Source organism: Anneissia japonica, unplaced genomic scaffold (genome assembly GCF_011630105.1).
Source record: "Anneissia japonica isolate Jap-2015-1 unplaced genomic scaffold, ASM1163010v1 scaffold3040_len1308831_cov196, whole genome shotgun sequence".
Lineage (NCBI taxonomy): Eukaryota > Metazoa > Echinodermata > Crinoidea > Comatulida > Comatulidae > Anneissia > Anneissia japonica.
Genome location: NW_022718257.1, coordinates 918360 through 939021, shown reverse-complemented (window position 1 = coordinate 939021; position 20662 = coordinate 918360). Strand labels below are relative to the sequence as shown.

At 34.5% G+C, this 20662-nt stretch overlaps 2 protein-coding genes across 3 annotated transcripts; one reads left to right on the top strand and one right to left on the bottom strand.

Annotated features, from left to right (window-relative positions):
* Positions 1 to 632: 632 nt before the first annotated feature.
* On the bottom strand, positions 633 to 12233 carry LOC117110514. Of its 2 annotated transcripts, none has more exons than XM_033253267.1 (3): positions 12098 to 12233; positions 6528 to 6795; positions 633 to 1692 (listed from the first exon to the last, which is right to left on the bottom strand). In XM_033253267.1, the coding sequence occupies exons 2-3, from the start codon at positions 6744 to 6746 to the stop codon at positions 1375 to 1377; spliced, it is 537 nt and encodes a 178-aa protein (XP_033109158.1). In that variant the 5' UTR covers positions 6747 to 6795; positions 12098 to 12233; the 3' UTR covers positions 633 to 1374. The 2 variants fall into 2 exon arrangements, with proteins under 2 accessions (XP_033109158.1, XP_033109159.1); XM_033253268.1 differs by having other exon boundaries at positions 12093 to 12185.
* On the top strand, positions 12234 to 19574 carry LOC117110515 (replication protein A 14 kDa subunit-like). Its single transcript, XM_033253269.1, has 4 exons — positions 12234 to 12422; positions 16359 to 16433; positions 17357 to 17462; positions 18510 to 19574. The coding sequence occupies exons 1-4, from the start codon at positions 12330 to 12332 to the stop codon at positions 18596 to 18598; spliced, it is 363 nt and encodes a 120-aa protein (XP_033109160.1). The 5' UTR covers positions 12234 to 12329; the 3' UTR covers positions 18599 to 19574.
* The last annotated feature ends 1088 nt before the right edge of the window (positions 19575 to 20662 follow it).

Here is a 20662-nt window from a genome sequence, read left to right as displayed (position 1 = left end):
GCACCCTTCTAATTTGAATAAGCGCCCCTCAATATAATCATAAGATTTTCTTTTTAGCAAGTCAATAATCCAATCAATCCTGGGACTGTGGTTACTGGCATGATTTGAGCTGCAAAGTGGAATCACATTCTTCTTAGGTCAATATCAAAATGAGGATATTCCTCTTGAACAGATGAGAGCTCCGATCCCAGGACAGACAGTATATTTTTAACTTTCCTCTTCTTTATATTTGTCTAGATCTAGTCCTACTCCTCTTTTACATTTTCCGACAATTTGCACCTTTAGCACATTCTCATCTGAGCTTTAAAAAAAACCTGCAATGATCCTGGCATCCTGTTAATCTCAATTATATATTCGAGACGAGTAGGGGGTTACCCCGGTGTACTGGAACAGACAGCCCCTGTGGTGGACGACGAGAGTTACTGGTACCGGGTTACCGGGTAGCACAGACACGAAGGGACCCTTAGGGGCAAAGAAAGTCATTGGTCGAGTTCCTTGTCCACATTTCAAGCGCCCTGAGCATCTTACATTAGATGGATATGTGCGCTATATAAAACTACACTATTGTATCATATAATCTTTTTTCATTCAAAAATTGCCTCTTGAATTTAACAAGTTCCCATAAGAGCCCCTCGATTTTCATCTACTTCCATAAGCGCCCCCTCAATTTCCACTCTGTTTTCATAAGCGCCCAGTTTAAATAAGCGTCCCTCAAAAAGTGCACAAAAATATTTTAAGCGCCCAGGCGTTTATTCGCGCAAGTACGGTAAATTCACTCTTGAATGTAAAATGAAACAAAGGAAGTATAATTGTTTGCAGCAATGAGAAAAAAAAAAAAATTTTGCAGGATAGACCTATGCAATGCTCTTAGCATGGTGACTGCCAAGTCTTTTTCCCAGTCCCTTCCTATATGCCAAAGCATAAAGTGCGCCACCATACGAAAATCATTTCCATATTTCCATCAACTGTAGTGAAACACGAACAAATATATGGTAGTTATTTTTAGGTCATTAATTCCGGGTCCTCTAAGCTGCCAGGGTGAGAGTTTGTCTTCTGGAGACCACTGCCAGCGAGTGTACGTGCAATATAATAGTGGTTTGTTGGACAGGTGCGGACATGAACTCACGCCATTGGTGGCCTGAATCAACCCTGTCGGATGTGAACTCACGTACCTGGCAGCAAACAATGTTAAAAACAATGCTCATTATGAGCCTTAGGAAATTCACCTGGAATTATACAGAATTTGGACCCAAAAACTGGAATTCCAAATCCGGAAATTGAGAGACGTACTGTACACCTTAATCGCCAGCTACAGCCTCACTAGAGTTCCAAATCTCAAGAATAAACGTTCAATCTGACAATAAACGCTGCACGCTACAAATCTCCTGTTACCACCGAGTGTTCATGTGAGAAGTCATAATCAAATTTCTTTGGCTCAAAAGTTTTTAGTGACGGGATGCTCATGTCGCTAAGTGTACTGGTGCCACCAAAAATGAGAGTTGCCGATGATGAAAGTTTAAACGGTACACCACTTAATGCCGAACATGCATTTGCTAACTGATCAGGTGTATGGCATGACTGAGTTGCACTACGTCCAGACTGGAATGAATTTGATGGGGATGATGCCTGTTCAGCAGAGCTACCATATAGATCAACAGTCATTGTAGGAGATGCTTGAGAACACAGAGCATACTAAAGGAAGCAAAAGAGAGAAAAAAAATTATAAGCAACCTGTACATGACAATCATTCTGATGACTATAGACTGATCCATTTACAGTGATTATCTCGCTCTGTAGACGCCATAGCTGGGGGATTCTAGTGGGGGATTCTTATGCATCATCTGTAACTAATGTAGATATTGGAATTATTGTATGTACATGTTGTTTCTACTCTATTTACTCAATCTACTCTACATAATTAGTACCAATGTACATGGACATTATATGCATGCATGGATCCCCAGCAATGGTGGCGCCAATAGTCAGCGCCTTTTCCTTATTGGATTTGTCTATAGTTCATATAGTTGTCAAAACTTCTTAGTAAAAATAGGAAGCTTGGAGAATGTTTCGATTTTAAATTTTATTTCAATATTGTATTGCTGCAGAAGCCATCCATGTACTAAAAAAATTAATGACAATACAAAATAATGACCTGCTGTATGCATAAATTTACTAAATCCTGGGGTAGGGACATCACTCTACTTATGTCGTAATGATCGCATACCCCAACCTAATCAAACAATGCATCCATAGGTAGGGACATACTCTACTGAGGCACTAATAACCTGCATACCCCAACTTAATCATCCAGAGGTCCAGGGACATTATCCACTAAGGTCCTTATGACCTACTGTAGATCAGTGTTATGTAACCTATTCTCAGCCTGGGGACCACTTCCTACATCATGAACAAATTTGCAGACCACTCCATACTAATATTCATAGTCATCAAACCTATACTGACACAGTAGAATCATTTTTTTTTTTAAATTTTGACATAGGGAGAGCATCATTTAAGCCAGTGGTTATGCCACACTGATAGAATAAATTAAGAGAAACAAGTTCTGCCCTGTCTGCAATAAGCTTTTTGAGCACAATATCGCCAATGAGTCTCTTAATGAACTAGGCCTAAACGCTGAAGTTTAAAAGCAAAAAATCAAATGATGTGTCATTGAGATATTGATTATTAACTCAAAAACTTTACAAAGTAAGGTTTTGAATGACGACAATAAAATTCTAATGGCTCCCTTGAGCTAATCACTAATATATTCTTGGCTTCTACGCTTGTTATTCCATCTGTTGCGTGTAAACATCACCCAGACAGAAATAACCAAGGTGTGTTACAGACTAATACAACAGTGGACCACTCCACGTTTGGCGACCACTTCAATTTCTTGCGGACCACCCACGGACCCTTAGTGTTTGACAGACCACCAATAATTTTTGGCGAACCACCAAGTGGTCCGCAGACAACGGGTTGCATAATACTGACTTAACCTAATCAAACTATGCATTATGGAACATTTCTATGATCACATAATTGAGAGCAAAGTAGTTTATTATCCATGAAAGTAAAAGAATCAGTACAAAGGTAGGTAATTTCCTGATGAGAAAAAAATGAATAAGAAATATTCAAGGAGAGGCAATGAAAAAAAATGTAATCATTCAATAACGAGTAACTTGCCAATTATACTAACATCAAAAATACATTCTGTAATCTATTAATACCAAGTTCAAAGCTGTGTTTGCATTAAATGTCATTTTTAATGGGTTATTCTCCCATGGCCAAAAATGAAACATATCATTAAAACTATGAAATGTTAACATTGATTATAAATTGTTAGAACATGTTTATACAATAAGTAGGCTTAAGAATTCTATAATTATATGCTGAAAGAGAGGAAGATGCACTATGTAGTGTGTTAAGAATAAGCCACATACAAACAGTCACTGAGCAGAGACTTGTATAAAAGGATCATGCTGTTTTTATTAGATTTTTCTGCTCAGTGTATAATTAATCTAACCTGGTTACTGTATAATTCTCTGACGCACAATTTCATTACTATGAAGCATTGAGCTTCACCAGTGGAATCCTCTCAGACAGTTCACATTAGCTACAGTAAGTTGAATTTAAATTATCCTGAACTCGAATCCTAGTAATTTTGACAAAAAAGTCCAATCAGGGCTGTGAAAACTTACTTTTTTCTGCCAGACCCGGTTCTGGTTGGCCTAATATATAATTACTAGCCCAGACTTTATTTTTACTAGACCCAGTTTGCAAACCTGCTACATGATGCATTTTTATATTTTCATGATTTAAACACAAAAATACAAAACACTGTGATACTCGGTCTAACAAAGAACAGGACAGCTAATAAATATAAAATACTATACAATTAGATTCCAGACACTCTTATTATTGTTGTACAGTAGGCCCAGCCATGTTTTATGGCAGTGAACATGTTTTGTTATAAACAGTCAAAGCCATCAGTCTGATTCCCCTGTATTTTCAGCTAGCCCGGCCTAAAGAAGTTGAGTCCCAGACCTGGGACACAGACTTTTTACATCCCTGAAAATGTAAACACAGATTTAGCCATCTGGCTAGAATGGTAATTTTTCGTTTTGTTTATTTATTCAACCAATAACAACAAAAAATGATCACAGAAAGCCTAAGCAAGTTAATAACACTTTCAAGTCAGCAGCCCCTAAAAAAAAATATATTTCAATATTAAATATAAACAAAATTTAAGGAATAATCACAAAAGACACTGGATAAAAATCAATAAAAAAGAAAACATTTGAACAAAAAGTTAAAAGGTGCTGAATTGTGTATAGGCACGGTCCATGAGTACATAGCAGCAGTAAAGAGGTGCTTTATGGTAGATACACGTTCACATCATTCCACAACAGGAGGGGCTGAAATGAACCAAAGCATCGGGGTAACCTCCTACTCTTCCGAAAGATACAATGGGCTTTTTAAAGTGCACACGAGCCAGATGTATACACTGGACCTCCATTTGAAGTCCTTATCCGAGAAGGCTTCGTTCTACTAACCAAAAACCCTGTCTGATCAAATTTTCCACACAAAATTGACTAAGCTGGGTAGGCATCATTTTCCACACGAACGCTATTTGTTTTTAGCATGCCCAGACAGACAACACCGATTACAATGTCATGATGGGAATTCCCAGGAAGTTATACCTTGCACACGAGCCAAATGTATACAACGGACCTCCATTTGAAGTCCTTATCCGAGAAGGCTTCGTTCTACTAACCAAAACCCTGTCTGATCAAATTTTCCATACAAAATTGACTAAGCTGGGTAGGCATCATTTTCCACACGAACGCTATTTGTTTTTAGCATGCCCAGACAAACAACACCGATTACAATGTCATGAAGGGAATTCCCAGGAAGTTATACCTTGCACACGAGCCAGATGTATACACTGGACCTCCATTTGAAGTCCTTATCCGAGAAGGCTTCGTTCTACTAACCAAACACTAAACGAGGAGCGGCTGGAACCAGTGCCAATGTTCATGCTGTAGTTAGCGGCGCACCTGCCTTACTGCTCATCTACTCGACTCGGCCAAAGTAAACATTAACATAATAAATTGAAAAAATGACAACAAAGTCTCAGAAAGTAAAATGTTACATAGTCTGGTAAGCAAGAAAGTGAGAATGAAAAAGTGTAAAAAAGACCCAAGTGATTTGCAGGTCAACATTAAGACTATTGGGAAAAACTTGACCAAATCCAAGGAAATAGAAAAATAACAGAATTATGATGAACCATGATTATAACCCAGGAAGGTAAGAATCTGAACCAGCAAGTTACAGCCTCAACACCCAGCTTTGATACATGACTAAGAAATATTCTTACTTCTTCATGCTCCTCATCATACTTCTGTGGAAAAACACATGTAGAATAAAAAATTGTATTTCACCATTTAGGAATAAATTACATAATGTACAGTTGCCAGCTTTCATAATAAAAACTGAAATTGTTGGACTTGATTTGAATTTATCTGTAAAAAAAAAAAATCTGTTCATTACTGTAAAATATATCAAGTCAAACCTTATCAAGATCTATATAAGTAGGTATAGTATTGTAAAGTATAGTGGAGGGGAAAACAAAATGGAAGCAGGGCAAAAAAAATACCTGGCTAAATGACATCAAATCCAGATAGACAATTAGCATGGAAGATTTTCACCAACAAATTAGAGACATCTCTTTGGCACAATATGGTACAGCAGTAGCCAATCTTTATTGAACAGGATACTCCAAGCGTAGGATTTCCTCAAAATGAAGATGATGATAAGAGGGAAATTCAATGTTTAATTAGAATTTAATTAGGATTAAAAGTTTCACCTCTAAATTTATCACACACAGTACTGTATACCATTACAGTTACAGTAGAACCGTGGTTGCACGAATTAATTACTTTCTTACTATACTTCATGTGAAAACCCTGTTTGATCAAATTTTCCACACAAAATTGACTAAGCTGGGTAGGCATCATTTTCCACATGAATGCTATTTGTTTTTAGCATGCCCAGACAGACAACACCGATTACAATGTCATGATGGGAATTCCCAGGAAGTTTAATATACCTTTGTCATATAGGCATTTCTTAAAATATTTTCATGTTTTATAGTTAAAATTGATATAAAGTGATGATATACTAGACACATGGTTATATTTGAACACTTTATAACATTGTAATTCGAGACACTTAACACATGGTTACAATTTGTAGGCCTAGGCCACTTTTTGACTCTATATATATCATGTATAGTATAGGCCTAGGTAACGTTGTCAGTTCATATCATGTTCATTAACATGTTAACATTAACGTCTTACCTACGTATTAAGTCAAGGGTCACCACAAATTTAACCCAACCTTGGTTTTACGAATCCCCGTATTTACGTACGCCTCCGGTACCACACCATACCGGTATGTAAAAACGAGGTTTTACTGTACTGTAACGATAAACTGATAAAATAGTATAAAATTAAATTGATTCTTACCTGTTGGCGCTCCTCATAAGAGGGAGGAAATGCTAATGGCTTGATTGTGTTTCTTTCTTTTTCTGTTTCTCCTACCATTAGGAACCCATCTTGCTCTTCCTGGTTCTCATCTTCTACTTCTTGGCTTCCATATCCAAGACTGACTGTTCTTTGAAGGTTTTCAAAGGCTCTTTTGTTTTCTCTCGATTGCTGTGTTTTCTTGAAAATTGAGGAAAACATGACACACTAAGACACGGATGTCAGCTACATCAAGTAGTTGTAAGGTGACCTGGAGAACAACAAACAGGAAAATACACATATCATAAAATACTACTGTAAATGTTATACAATTTTTAAAGGGCTTCAGTGCTCCTATTTTGAAGCAGGTGCTTATTCGAGAGTAGTGCTTATTACAAATAATTTTAGTGTAAAATGGTACCAAGTTTGGGGGCTATCTGATGTTGAGAAATGATGAAAAATCAGTTATTTAACAGTATTTCAATGATACAAAACATCAAAGCATGTTAGGTACTGTATGTACTCTGGTGGAAGACGAGAATTGCTGGTTCCTGGTTACCGGGTAGCACAGACACAAATAGACCCTTAGGGGCGAAGAAAGTCATTGATCGAGTTCGTAGTCGACATATCAAGTGCCTTGAGCATCTAACATTAAATGGATATGTGCGCTATATAAAAAAACACTATTATTATTACTATAATTATTATTATTATTATTATTATTATTATTATTATTATTATTATTACTCTTGATAAATCATTTTGAAATTTATTCTGATAAAATTTACCTCTAATAGACCAGCAAAGCTGACCAATTTCCAACAAATTTTGGCATATGTTTAGTATTGAGCACTTTATCAGCTAATACTGAACCACTGTAAAGTATATTAAAATATATTATTACAAGCAAATTTTAATATATATTAGCTATATCTTTTTATATAGAATAGATGAATGTGGGTTTGAAATTAATTTGATATTAACTTGCAAGGGTAGAATTTTAATGGCTCTAGACATACTTTTACTTCTTCAGCTAACCTGTATTGAGGATAGCATACCAAGATCATATACGGTACCATAGCTTACAGTTGTCATACTGCCTATGAAAGAGAAAGGATCAAAGAATTGATTGCTATTTTCATGGGTAAAGATGATGGGTGTCACAGTTTCAATATTAATTGTTGTATTAAGGACACCAGAATATTGTAGTTGACAGTGCTCAAATAACACCTCGAGGGCCTCAGTGAACTGAATACCTGTGTACTGTCATAATAGGAAAAAGTTGAGTAGAAGTGCTGTAGCTTTATGTTATGCTTGCCTTCTAATCCTGGGTTCAAATCCTGTCAGATAATGAATAATTTTATTTTATCATTCTTTCTAACTTTCAGAACTTAAAAATAAAACTCAATATCTCAATTGCTTACTTTGCATTTCAATAAGGTTTTCACTTTTATTTTAAAACGCTGACCTTTTTTTCGCATAAATAAATAAGCTTCCAGTATTTGACGATAAAAAACAAAAGGTACATCAGTAAAAACTTATATTGTGTCTCATTGTAAATTGGTAACTTTGATAATTGTAAATGAGTTGAGACTTTTTTATATACGTTTTTGACAAAAATAAAATTATATTTTTATTCTAAATCATCATTATTGGCAGGCAGTGGGTTTATCACTAAACAAGTTATAAAAAAGTCTAGTTTGAGCAATGAAAACAACAAATTATATAGCACTTTAGACTTTTTGAGCTTATATAATTATATATTCATAAATATATATTTTATTCTTAATACATTCTGTAAATGCTGGGGTTACCTGCTGTTGGATGAGATATGAAATAAAATAATAGACAGGCTTGTAAAACATGAACATATTTTTTCAATGACACGAAAAAAAAAATCATTTTTATTTGCACTTATTTTTTTGATAATGTTGAACTATTGATAATGAAGAACTATATTATGGGAAATCGCAAGTTATTGTCATTTTATAAAAATATTTCATTTCAATTATCAGGAAAACAACATCATTTTCCCATATTTTTTTTTTAAGTTTTCAAACTTAACACAAAAACAACTGAATCAAGTTTCTTTAATTCCAAACAGACTACCAATGATACTGTAGGGCCTAACTAGTTAACTATTGTATCACCCTAGTTCTTATCTTTTTGGACCCTTGTTTGAACAATTTATGTTTTAGTCAATTTCTTCTACAGCTTAAATTTCAGTCTCATCTACATCAAATCAGGCAAGCCTATTGATACCACAACCGATAAAGGTTAGAGTACTGTAAACCTTCAGTACAGTATTTGTGCATTGGATATAAAGCAATTAATGAAAAATTGTTTACCTTGAAGAGGTGGGTAAATTCTCAATTTTGATAGAAATTAATATGTTAATTGTAATTCATATCATACATATCGATCATTTTCCACTTTTGAAATGGCCAGTCTATTGGCTTCCAGGTGGCGAAGGCCCAGGACCCCTACTTGGGGTGGGGTCACTTACTTGATTGAAAGGAGAATTATTTTTCAGATGATCAAAATTAATAGCATATTGTGCAGATAGTTCTATGCTCTCATTTTCACCGAGTACAAGGCTGAAAGCCCGCAAAACCCCTACAATACCAAAGCTATGATCTTAGATTTGACCCTGACTTCTGAGGGAAGAAACATAGAGGAATCCAATTGCTAATGTAGGACACGCAAGTTTTCGATCAAGTTGACAAAAGAACTTTAACAATAACATGAAGCAAGAAGCATGAAATATGAACAGAAAACAAAACTGGTACAGTAGACTCTTTGGAGTAAATAGGATGAAATTTACACCCACTAAAAATATTTTATTATAGTAATTGTTTTGTTATTCCAAAAATAAAATTTCAAAATACCAGTACATGGTACTTGGTTAGTATGTAATCCAATCATTACAAAGTTCTCCTAGCTATTCATGTGGTGTTGCTATAGGCCTACTTTATTGTACAGTAAGCTGACCCACCACCAATTTCTAAAGAATGACCATAGGCCTACTTTCATGTTCAATCGAAATACTGTAGGCCTTTAGGCTTTATTGGGTTATCCTGAAAAATCCCAATAAAATTTCTATTTTGATATTCATTTTTTAGGCCTTTTATTTACTTTTCTTTATCAATGTTTCGATGTAGTTGTTTGTGCAATGCTTTTCTGAATAAACTCAAATCAAATCAAATCAATGATATTTCATAAATTTACTGTATGGTCCCACTAGTACCAGAGAAGAAGCATCACAAATCATCAAATATCGTAGTGGTTGTTGGCATGACTATGGTTGTTGGCATGATTTGAGCTGCAGAGTGGAATCACATTTTTCTTTAGGTCAATATCGAAATGAGGATATTACTCTTGGACAGATGAGAGCTCCGATCCCTGGACAGACAGTATATTTTCAACTTTAATCATCTTATATATTTGTCTAGGCCTAGTCCTACTGTACTCCTCTTTTTCATTTTTCAACAATTTGTACCTTTAGCACATTTTTTTCAAGAAAACCTGCAATGATCCTGCCATCCTGCTAATCTCAATCGGCCGATGGCCAACTAGCTAACCACTACCCACCACCACTAATTGCATCTGCTATTCTGCTGTTATATAAATATTCACAGTCATTCTTGTCATAAGCCATGTTCTCTGGACGATTATCTTTTCTGCCACACCCCCATTTGTCATGTCCTTACATAATCTTCTTTCACTCAAAAAGAGCCTCTTGAATTTAATAAGTTCCCATACAGTAAGAACCCCTCGATTTTCATCTATTTCCATAAGCGTCCTCCCCAATTTCCACCCTGTTTTTATAAGCGCCCGTCTTTAAACAAGTGCCCCTCAAAAAGTGCAAAAAATATTTTAAGCGCCCGTGCGCTTATTTGCATGAGTACGGTACTTCATGAATAAATATGTATATAGAAAAAAAAAAATTGTGCTGTCTTCTTTTGTACACCTATCCCATGCCCCTCCCCACCCCAGCCCACTCTTCATAACAGGTTGATCCAATTGGTGGGAGGGATGTTTATGACAAGTTGATTATAAATTGCCTTTCAATTGTCACGTGACTGCTATGTGTACAGTTTGAGTTTCTTCTTTACACTAGGTCAGAGTATGCTGAGCTTTAAACTCATCCTTTAATTATTTTAATAAAAACTACTGAAATTTAAAATGCCATGTATTGAAGCTTGTCTTATCATTTCGACTTTAAATTAGAAAGAAAGTATACTCAAAATATACATTGATAAGAAAAATACTATGGGACACATCTGGCCGATAATTTTTTAGCATGTTAACAATCACTAAATAGTGGACCTCTGAACACCTTCTGTAATACATCATACCACAGATTATGATATAGTGATTATGTAAGGGGGCAAAGTCTAGCATTGCACATGAAGATAGTTGAGCCATGTATTAATCATGCTGAGTGAACAATGAATTTAGTCAAATTTAGATTGAGTGTTTTTGTGTGAATTACACCAAGGAGTAGGGTCCTGGTGATAAATTGTAGGCCTACACAGGGAGACAATCCCCTACTATTTACTGCATTACTGTACACATACGCCATACTGAATTGTGCGCTTTATAAATCTTATTATTACTATTATTATTATTGACCAATATGCTAAAACGTCTCATCTGAAAGACAGTTCATGGATTCAGACAATACTGATTTCAATACATCTTTCTTCAATCCATTATGCAATCTCACTTTTTAATGCAATATAATACACCATGAAAATAATAATACAAAATGAAATATGATGATAATTTCCCCGCAACTTTCTGGTTTGATTATATCTTCGGGTCAGACCCAGTTACATTTAGGCACCACAGGGACACAATAATACAAAATATATAACAAAACAAGTGAACATTTACTATGGTTGACAAAATATATCAATTTCAAAAGACATACAATACGACAACTTGCTTATTTATATATTTGCTAAAGTTGTAATATGCTTTGTATGCTTTCCTTCTCATATTCTTATATTAAATAAGTAAATAAGATAAGAAATAAGTGTTAAATGTTTGTCTCATGGTTCTAGAATTGTCATGGTTACCGGTAAGCTCGTTTTAATGTTGTTCCTTTTTTGGTAAACCCGTACCCACAAATTTGGTAAACCCGTACCCAAAATTTTGGTCAAACCGTACACACCATACACTAACCTGTACCCAAGTTTGAAGAATGATATTTTTACTAACTATAATAAAACGTTTTGCAAACTGTATTGTATATTAGATAGTAACGTGGGTACGGATTGACCAAAATTTGGGTACGGGTTGGTATGGGTACGGGTTTGTTTGGGTACGGATTGACCAAAATTTGGGTACGAGTTGGTATGGGTACGGGTTTGTTTGGGTACGGATTGACTGACAACCAGGCCTAGCCTAGGTTTGTAGGCCTAGCCTAGGCCTATCCTATACCAAAAAAAAAACTTAGCTAGGCCTAGGCCTTGGCTTGTTTTATTAAATCCGGGCAAGCTAAGCTAGGAGGCTAGTAGTAGTACCTGACTATCCATCATGTATTCTAAATTTTGACCTTACCATACCTTTTGGTTTCTCAGAAACGGTACATTTTTTCATTACGCCTTTGGTACCATCTGTTGTTGATGTTTCGCAAGTAAAACACAACCTCTACGACCTCTTGATACTAAAAATAATTTTGGTCAAACGAGCGCCCTCGGACTGTAAAAACTGATGAGCGCGCGAAGCAAGGACAGCGAAGTGCGCGAAATTATTCGAATATAAGTCGAGCAACATAAACAAAAGCATAAGTTGAAAATGGCAGAAGGACAAGCTAATCCACGTGTTAACGCATCGATGCTGCCAAGATATGAGGGATGTTTGGTTAATTTACTTGGAAAAGTGAAAAGTGTGAGTTGGCTTACTTCTTTGTCTTTAGTTACCTAGGCCTAGGCCTAGTATTACCTATGGCTAGGCCCTACCTAGGCCTAGCTTCTATACTCACTGACCAGCCTAGCTAGCCAAGGCCCACTCAGTCGAATGACGTCCGGTTCGGCCGTACACTTGTTCGGCCGTAATATATTTGTATGGAACGCCAAATAGGCACAGAGCTGTGCGTATGCTATGTGTGTGTGGTTAACAATCTCCCTATTGATTGTAATCTATTGCTACTGTATCCATGATTTCTTGTGGGAAAACAGTAGATTTTTATTACGTTTGTGTTAGTTAATAATGTTTTTTTGCAAGTTAGTAATACTAATACTTATGATTTAACATTATTATGTTATTATACTGATAATCAAACCAATGGATTTTATGATTTTTATATAGCATCTATCGATGTATATGTTAATATTATTGCCACAATTTACATAGTTACATTTTAATATGTTGATTAATATACTGCTAAACCTAAAATTACGCTTATTATACATAGGTCTACATAATGCAAGATTAATTAGTTATATCCAAAATACAATATTAATGTTTCAGATTCATATAGGCTCCTATTTCGTTTTATCATTTGAAACAAACGAATTTTCGTTATTATGTAATCATTCATATTTTGATAATCAAACCAAGTGAAATGGAATTTACTATTTTGTGTGTGTGGTTAATCTATTGCTATATAGGCCTAGTTAAGATTCATATATTTCGTCAGAGATATACTGTGCTGTACAGTATATTTGAAACTGTACGAATGTACATTATTATGCATTCATATATGTTAATAATCAAACAAAATTTTATATATTTTGTATTACAATAATGCTACCGTATAGTCGATATAATCATTGAAGAATAATGTTGATAATTTTAATATACTGCCAGTGTATTTTACTGCATTTATCTTAATATCATTGGAGCTTACAATATTATTGATGCTTTATGTTTCGTTGAATAAACACATTTTTAATTAATTTGAATAATGTAAATTGTAATAATTTTATTTTTATTAACTTTCAATTTATTTGATATTGTCTTTCCATATTGTAGATATTGTAGAAATCTTCAAATAATACAGTATAATAATATGATAATACAATAATAATAATCTTTCTCTACAACCAAGCACTTTAAGTTAACTGTAAACGCCCTTTATTGAAAAAATAACAATAGAATACACATTTCCGTGGTGACGTTTTTTACCGTCTTGCGTTCGGGGACAAAACATGCATATTTTGACGGACGTGTATGCAAAGCGAATTCACCAACTGATTACAGATTTAACAAACAATATTACTGTTATAATAACACACACCAGAAGTTGATCACAATTCAATTAGTTACCACTACTTAATTAATTATATACTTTATTCCAAAATACAAATACATTTGCTTCTTGATAAGTTACAAATTTAAGTAAATTATTAAGTAATAATAATATACTTTAACTAAAAATTATGCTATTAAAAACTACTCCGTAAAAAATAATGTACTAAATACAATAGTCTAAACGGTACAGTATTATTAGAAATAAAAAGAAACAACACATTTTCATTAGTAAGCGTTATTTTTATTATAAGGTTCCCGTGTACCACCAGTAGAAGTAAAAACAAACAACACATTTTCATAAGTAATCGTTATTTTTATTATTAGGTTCCCGTGTACCACCAGTAGAAGTAAAAACAAACAACGCATTTTCATTAGTAATCATTATTTTTATTATTAGGTTCTCGTGTACCACCAGTAGAAGTAAAAACAAACAACACATTTTCATTAGTAATCGTTATTTTTATTATAAGGTTCCCGTGTACCACCAGTAGAAGTAAAAACAAACAACACATTTTCATTAGTAATCGTTATTTTTATTATTAGGTTCTCGTGTACCACGGTCATTCGAAGTAAAAACAAACAAAACAGTCTTATTAGTAAGCGTTATTTTTATTATAAGGTTCCCGTGTACCACCAGTAGAAGTAAAAACAAACAACACATTTCCATAAGTAATCGTTATTTTTATTATTAGGTTCCCGTGTACCACCAGTAGAAGTAAAAACAACACATTTTCATTAGTAATCGTTATTTTTATTATAAGGTTCCCGTGTACCACCAGTAGAAGTAAAAACAAACAACGCATTTTCATTAGTAATCATTATTTTTATTATTAGGTTCTCGTGTACCACCAGTAGAAGTAAAAACAAACAACACATTTTCATTAGTAATCGTTATTTTTATTATTAGGTTCCCGTTTACCACCAGTAGAAGTAAAAACAAACAACACATTTTCATTAGTAATCGTTATTTTTATTATAAGGTTCCCGTGTACCACCAGTAGAAGTAAAAACAAACAACACATTTTTATTAGTAATCGTTATTTTTATTATAAGGTTCCCCTGCACCACCACCTAACCCGCAGTCAACATTGCACTGTACAGTACAGTGACATCCAATTCACGCTTTGATTATACACTACACGGCGTTCCATACATTAACCCTTATTTGGGCAATAAATATCATACGGCCGAACAAGTGTACGGCCGAACCGGTCCTACACCACTCAGTCATGATACCTGATGACTGAGGCAGTGGCTAGCTAGCCTCATACCTAGGCGTAGGCTAGCCTAGACAGTGTGGTAGCTGGTCAAAACGGTAATAAATGGCAGTGACCAGAACGGCAATAATCCAAAACGGAAGTGATCAATGAATAAAGTACCAAAACGGCAACAGACCAAAAACAGCAATAATGATGATAATATTACTAGGCCTAACCAAATAAATAGAATAGGCATAGCCATAGAATAGGCATAGCCATAGAATAGGCCTACCTAGGCCTAGACCAAAACGGCAAAGAAGCAAAATCAATGACAATACCAAGACTCTTGGCAAGAGCAAGTGCTGCAGTTTATAATTTTCCAAATCGTCTTGGAAATGCCCCGATCATCTGTAGGCAAACAGAATATTGCCATGGGCTCTTTTTCCCAATTCTAATGTTTAATTGGTTTTTTATTTAACATAACCATGACAAATTGTTTAGATGCCTCACTGTTTCCACCCAATCCTTTAATTATTATTATTATTATTATTATTATTATTATTATTATTATTTTTAATCGCTTTTTAAAAAACTATTTTTACACATCCATGACGAATTGTTTAGATGCCTCATTTCGTCTGTATTTCAAAGTTATATTTATTTGAATATTTACTGCTTTTATATTGTGTTCCCTCAATCATTTTATTTAATATTAAATTTTTATATGTTATATTGTTATTAATAGGCCTATTATTATTAATTTTATCATTATTAATGTTTTTTTTTTAGTTTTTACTTAGTCTATGACACAAATTGTTTTAGCTTCATTTTTTCTGTATTTTAAAGTTTTATTTATTTATTTGATTTGGTTTATTGCCGTTTGATTATTGTCGTTTTGGTTTATTGCCGCTTTGGTTTATTGCTGTTTTGGCCCAGTGTCGTTCTGATAAAAACGTGTTTGCCGTTTTAATTTATTGGCATTTTGGTCATTGCCTTGACTTGAAAGCGACAGTGGCCATCAAATTCTTGTTTAGGGCTGGATAGTCTAGATAGTGTAATTTTAGACAATGTCTAGGCTTAGACAGGTAACACTGAACATTGCACTAGGCCTACTTAGTCTATGGACTGGTAGAGTACAGACAGTATATTGTTATTGTGTGTAAATTATACAGATTATTTCTTAATGTACCTACCAACCTATCAAATTCCACAGCTCACAAAGTCTTCTTTGCTAATTCAGCCCTCAAAATGCATCTCTTTTCAAATGGTGAATTGTGTATCTTGTTTTTAACACCTGCATAATGAGTGTATAAATGTTCATATTTAATTATTATTCATTAATTTTTGAGTCCTATATATTTGTTATTTATAGGTTGATCAAAATGGTACATCCTTTGTGTTAACATCTACAGATAATATTGATATTGAAATATTACTTCCAGAATCGGTAAGTGAGCCCTTGATACAAAGCAAATTACAGTATACCCCATATTGTAGTAGTACCCCTTAACATTTCTGTTATCCTGAGGTGGAAGGTGCTGATGCTGAAACATACTACATATGTGCATACTTACATGGTGAGCTACAGTACTCTGCCTCGATGGGAAAATTGGTATACGGATTCTTTTTGAAATTTTTAGGGGATGTAATTGTGGATATATTTAATTTTAAAGTGAAATATAACATTGCAACTTGAGCACCCTTGGCGGAGATGTACGCGTTATAATAAGACTTTTTATTATTGCATTGCATTTCTGTATGCATGACTGCTTCTGTAAGTAATGGGGAGATTTCTGGCTTTCCCGTGAGTAAGCAAAACTGCCCAAAATACGATGTTTTCACCGATGATACATCAAAAAATAGCTCAAATTTGCGCGGAAAATCACTAGGAAAACTGGCATGCAGAATCATAACTACTGCATAATACATTGGTTATATTTTAAGAGATAGGCCAAGTTAAGGCCTAATTTTCTGCAAAATCTGTGTGGAAATCGGCCCCTAATTTTCAGGCCTAATTTTTGGCCCCGTAGGATAAATACCCCCTTATTTTACAGTCTGGGCCATGGGTAATCATTATGTGCAGCAAAATACAATTAGATGTGTTAAGACTGTCGAAAAAAATTACATTATGGCATAGGCCTAATTCATTGCCAACCATGTTACTCAAAACATTTTGGTTTGTAAAATGGTGAAACAGCTATATAAAATGTAGTAAAAACTATAATTATAGGCCATGTACTGTACTGTATTTTGGCCGCCTCTTTAAGAAAAGGAACGTTTTGGGGAAAAAAAAGATATTTTTTTGCTTAATAATATCTGCTTAAGTGTTTTAATAGGATGTTAATTATATTTTTTTATGGTAAATTTTAGCTTGAGGATTCTGTAGAAGGGATAACGGAAGTGATTGGATCTGTTTGTCCGAATCCTCGTCAGATCAATTGTCATCAGTATGTCAATCATGGGGACATCGACATGGGTAAGTCACAGGCTTCATGTGAAGATGTGCAATCATTTATCAATGTGCAATAGTTTCAGAATCTAGTTGATTACTTTTTAATAATACCATATAGTATTACAATTTATGCGGGAGCAGTTGGTGGAGTGGTTGCATTTCGTTCTTTCAACCTTGAGGTCGGGGGTTCGAACTTTCACTGTGCATTTTGCTAGTGTTTTTGGACAAGGCACTTACCTAAGTTTGTCTCAGTCCACTCAGGAGTATAAATTTGTACCCGGTGGTTCACTACTGGGGAGGAAAAGGGCGGTTTGGAAAGGAACTGGCTGGCCACTCCACACAATGCTGAGGCTTATTATGATTGTCTAACAGCTCATTCCCCTACATTCAATAATGAATACGGGACTATCAAACTGCTGTGAACATTGCGTCTGTTATCGTTATTATTGTGTTTTATATTGATGAAGCCGAGGCGAGACTTTTTATGCCTTGTTTCGCGAACTTATTTTTTTAAAGGTCCTCAGAGGACAAAGTGATTGGATCTGTTTGTCCGAATCGTCGTTCTATTCTATCAAACTGCTGTGAACATTGTGTCTGTTATCGTTATCATTGTGTTTTAATATTGATGAAGTCGAGGCGAGACATTTAATACCTTGTTTGGCAAACTTATTTTTTTAAAGTCGTCAGAGGACAAAAAAAAAATTAAAATAAAATTTTGTTTTCTTGTTGGGTAGATAGTTTTGCCAAAAACATTCAGACGGACAACAAAATGAAAATAACATTTTATTGGTGAATGTATAAGGGATGGTTAAATTTATTTAATTAGCAAGAAATATACATATCTTCTAACAAAAGTAACTTCTATTTTTTTCTGAAATTTTTTTTTTGCCTATGCATATGGGTAGGACCCAGAGCTGTAAATAACAGCCTCTGTATTTTTGTGTACAGTATTGGGATATTATTGTACAGTATCTCATGTTGAGGGCGTAATTATGATTGAAGCTAGATGAGTCACCATTATAGAGATTGCTGAATGGATGAATTAATCAACTTCTCATTTCTCACTTTCAGATTTGAGCTTGTATGATGAAGCAGTAAAGCTTTCGCATGAACATGAAAAGTTCTTTCCAATCATGAAGACCAACAGCGACAATCAATAATCTCTCTACAACCTACTACACATCGGTCACCAAGAGCCTACGCCAGCCTATAAACTTGAAGATCTTATGCTGAGTGCATTGTTGTATTGTGCCAAAGGCAGGAATACTTTGTAAAATAGAAGAGTACGAAACAAGCTGTTTGGTCTAATTGTTCATGTCGATTTTCAGTAATTAAAAGGCCAAGAGGGGAAAAAATAAGTACAGTGTAGGTGTCAGATTGCGCAGATTATAGCCGAGTACCAATAACTCAATCACATTAACGGCTTGCAAGAACATAAGTCAACCTAATACAGTAGATTTGCTATAATACACCTTACGACTATTTACGACAAAATATATTATATTCATTTTTAGAATTTGCTTGTTGGATTTATTTTAATACAATTTAGAAAAAAAAAACTTGTGTATTTACCATGTCTAAACATGTTACTATTGTATTGCAAGTGAACTCGCACCCCAGAGGTTCATCGAAGAACCTGGAAGTAGTGATCTAAAAATAAATACTGTATGTTTTTTCATGTTTTATTACAATTGATGGGAATGATTTTTATCATGGTGGCGCCCTCTATGACTTGGCATATGGGTTGAAACTAAAGAAAAAAGGCTTGGCAAGCAACATGTTATTGTTAATGTCATTAAAGCATATGTGCTTGTAAATAGTTCCACATTGGTGTTTATGTAAATTATATTTTAGTAGCTGGACAGTTGAAATGCACAAGAAATATGAAATACAGTCCCAGTTGGGTAGCATGATGAAAACTGTTTCTATAAGAATGCACTCTGCTGTGAACATTTTCAGTGGGCGAATCCAAGAACTAATTGAACATGGCAAGCTACCCCTCCAAAAATACTCCCCCTGGTTGCTGGAAGAAACATTCTGAATCCACTCATGAATTTGAATGACATTAAAGGCTAACTGATAATATTTCAAATTGATTTACAGTATTTTGTTTGTAATAAAATATAGTAAGAAAAATTGTGTGGTAGAAATTCAGTATTTCTTTGCATCTCAAGAACAAAAAAAGCAAAATACCTCAAAGAAATGTTTATTTTTTCTTTCTACCGAATTATTACAATCCTTTCAAATAATATTCATGACATTAGCAAATATAAATACTAAATATTACTGTAACAGGAAGACTTTTTGTTATAAATTTGTTTTACCTTGAGGGGTGAGGTGGACTGGTACACTAACAAGGTACAACTACGAGCATTAAGTATGCTGGCGTTCAAATTGCATTGTGCCCCCAAAATTCGTTTTTCCCTTTTCTGGTTCAACGAATCGTGGCCACTTCCTCTTGCTAATGCAGGCACTGGCTAGTGTTTCAGATGACACCACAAGAAACTTTTAACTGGCAACTCAAACAAATCTAATTTAAAATACAGTAAAACTTGCCTAAGTCGATCTTATTTTACATGCCAAATTGTTAAGTTTTCCATTAATTAATGATCTGCAAGTCAAATTTTTATCAAAGTCGGACAATTTTTCAATGCCATTTTGGATTTTTGTTCGACTTTGGCAAGTTCAACTGTATATAAAATTGATGAAGCTTTACCACATGCCATTTAAAAACCTGCACTGCTACCAAATTCAGTACGAAATTACCTCATGCATTTTCACCACAACCAAGCCTGGCAATCTATTATCACAACAAAGATAATAATATACAGTTAAACTTGCTTAACTCATATAATTTTTAAGTTGATCTTATGTACATGCCAGATTGTTGTATTTTTCAAGTCGAACAATTTTTCAATGCCATTTTGAATTCGACATAGTCAAGTTCAACTGTATTAACAGAAAACAAATTTGATCAATGAAGCATCTCCACTTGATGCAACGTGACAGAGCATAGGTTCTACCGGAGCTACATGCCACTGATGGGTCCAGTAGAAATTGGCCTTTATAGTAGAAAGGGTTTCAACCCATGATCTCTGTGTCCAATGTAATATACATGGATCATTTAAATACTGTAACATTATGTGAGACGTGAGCCCTCTAGAGTTTGTGAAATAAATTGTTCTGGAAATGAAATTGTGTACGTTTTGATACGTTCTTGAACC

Bases quoted from the DNA above. Each gene is read 5' to 3' on its own strand.
- LOC117110515 (XM_033253269.1), top strand. From the start codon at position 12,330: ATGGCAGAAGGACAAGCTAATCCACGTGTTAACGCATCGATGCTGCCA. The intron at 12,423-16,358 runs GTGAGTTGGCTT...TGTTATTTATAG, and splicing joins TACTTGGAAAAGTGAAAAGT to GTTGATCAAAATGGTACATC. The intron at 17,463-18,509 runs GTAAGTCACAGG...TCTCACTTTCAG, and splicing joins TCATGGGGACATCGACATGG to ATTTGAGCTTGTATGATGAA.
- LOC117110514 (XM_033253267.1), bottom strand. From the start codon at position 6,746: ATGTTTTCCTCAATTTTCAAGAAAACACAGCAATCGAGAGAAAACAAA. The intron at 1,693-6,527 runs GTAAGAATCAAT...TGCTTCCTTTAG, and splicing joins CTTATGAGGAGCGCCAACAG to TATGCTCTGTGTTCTCAAGC.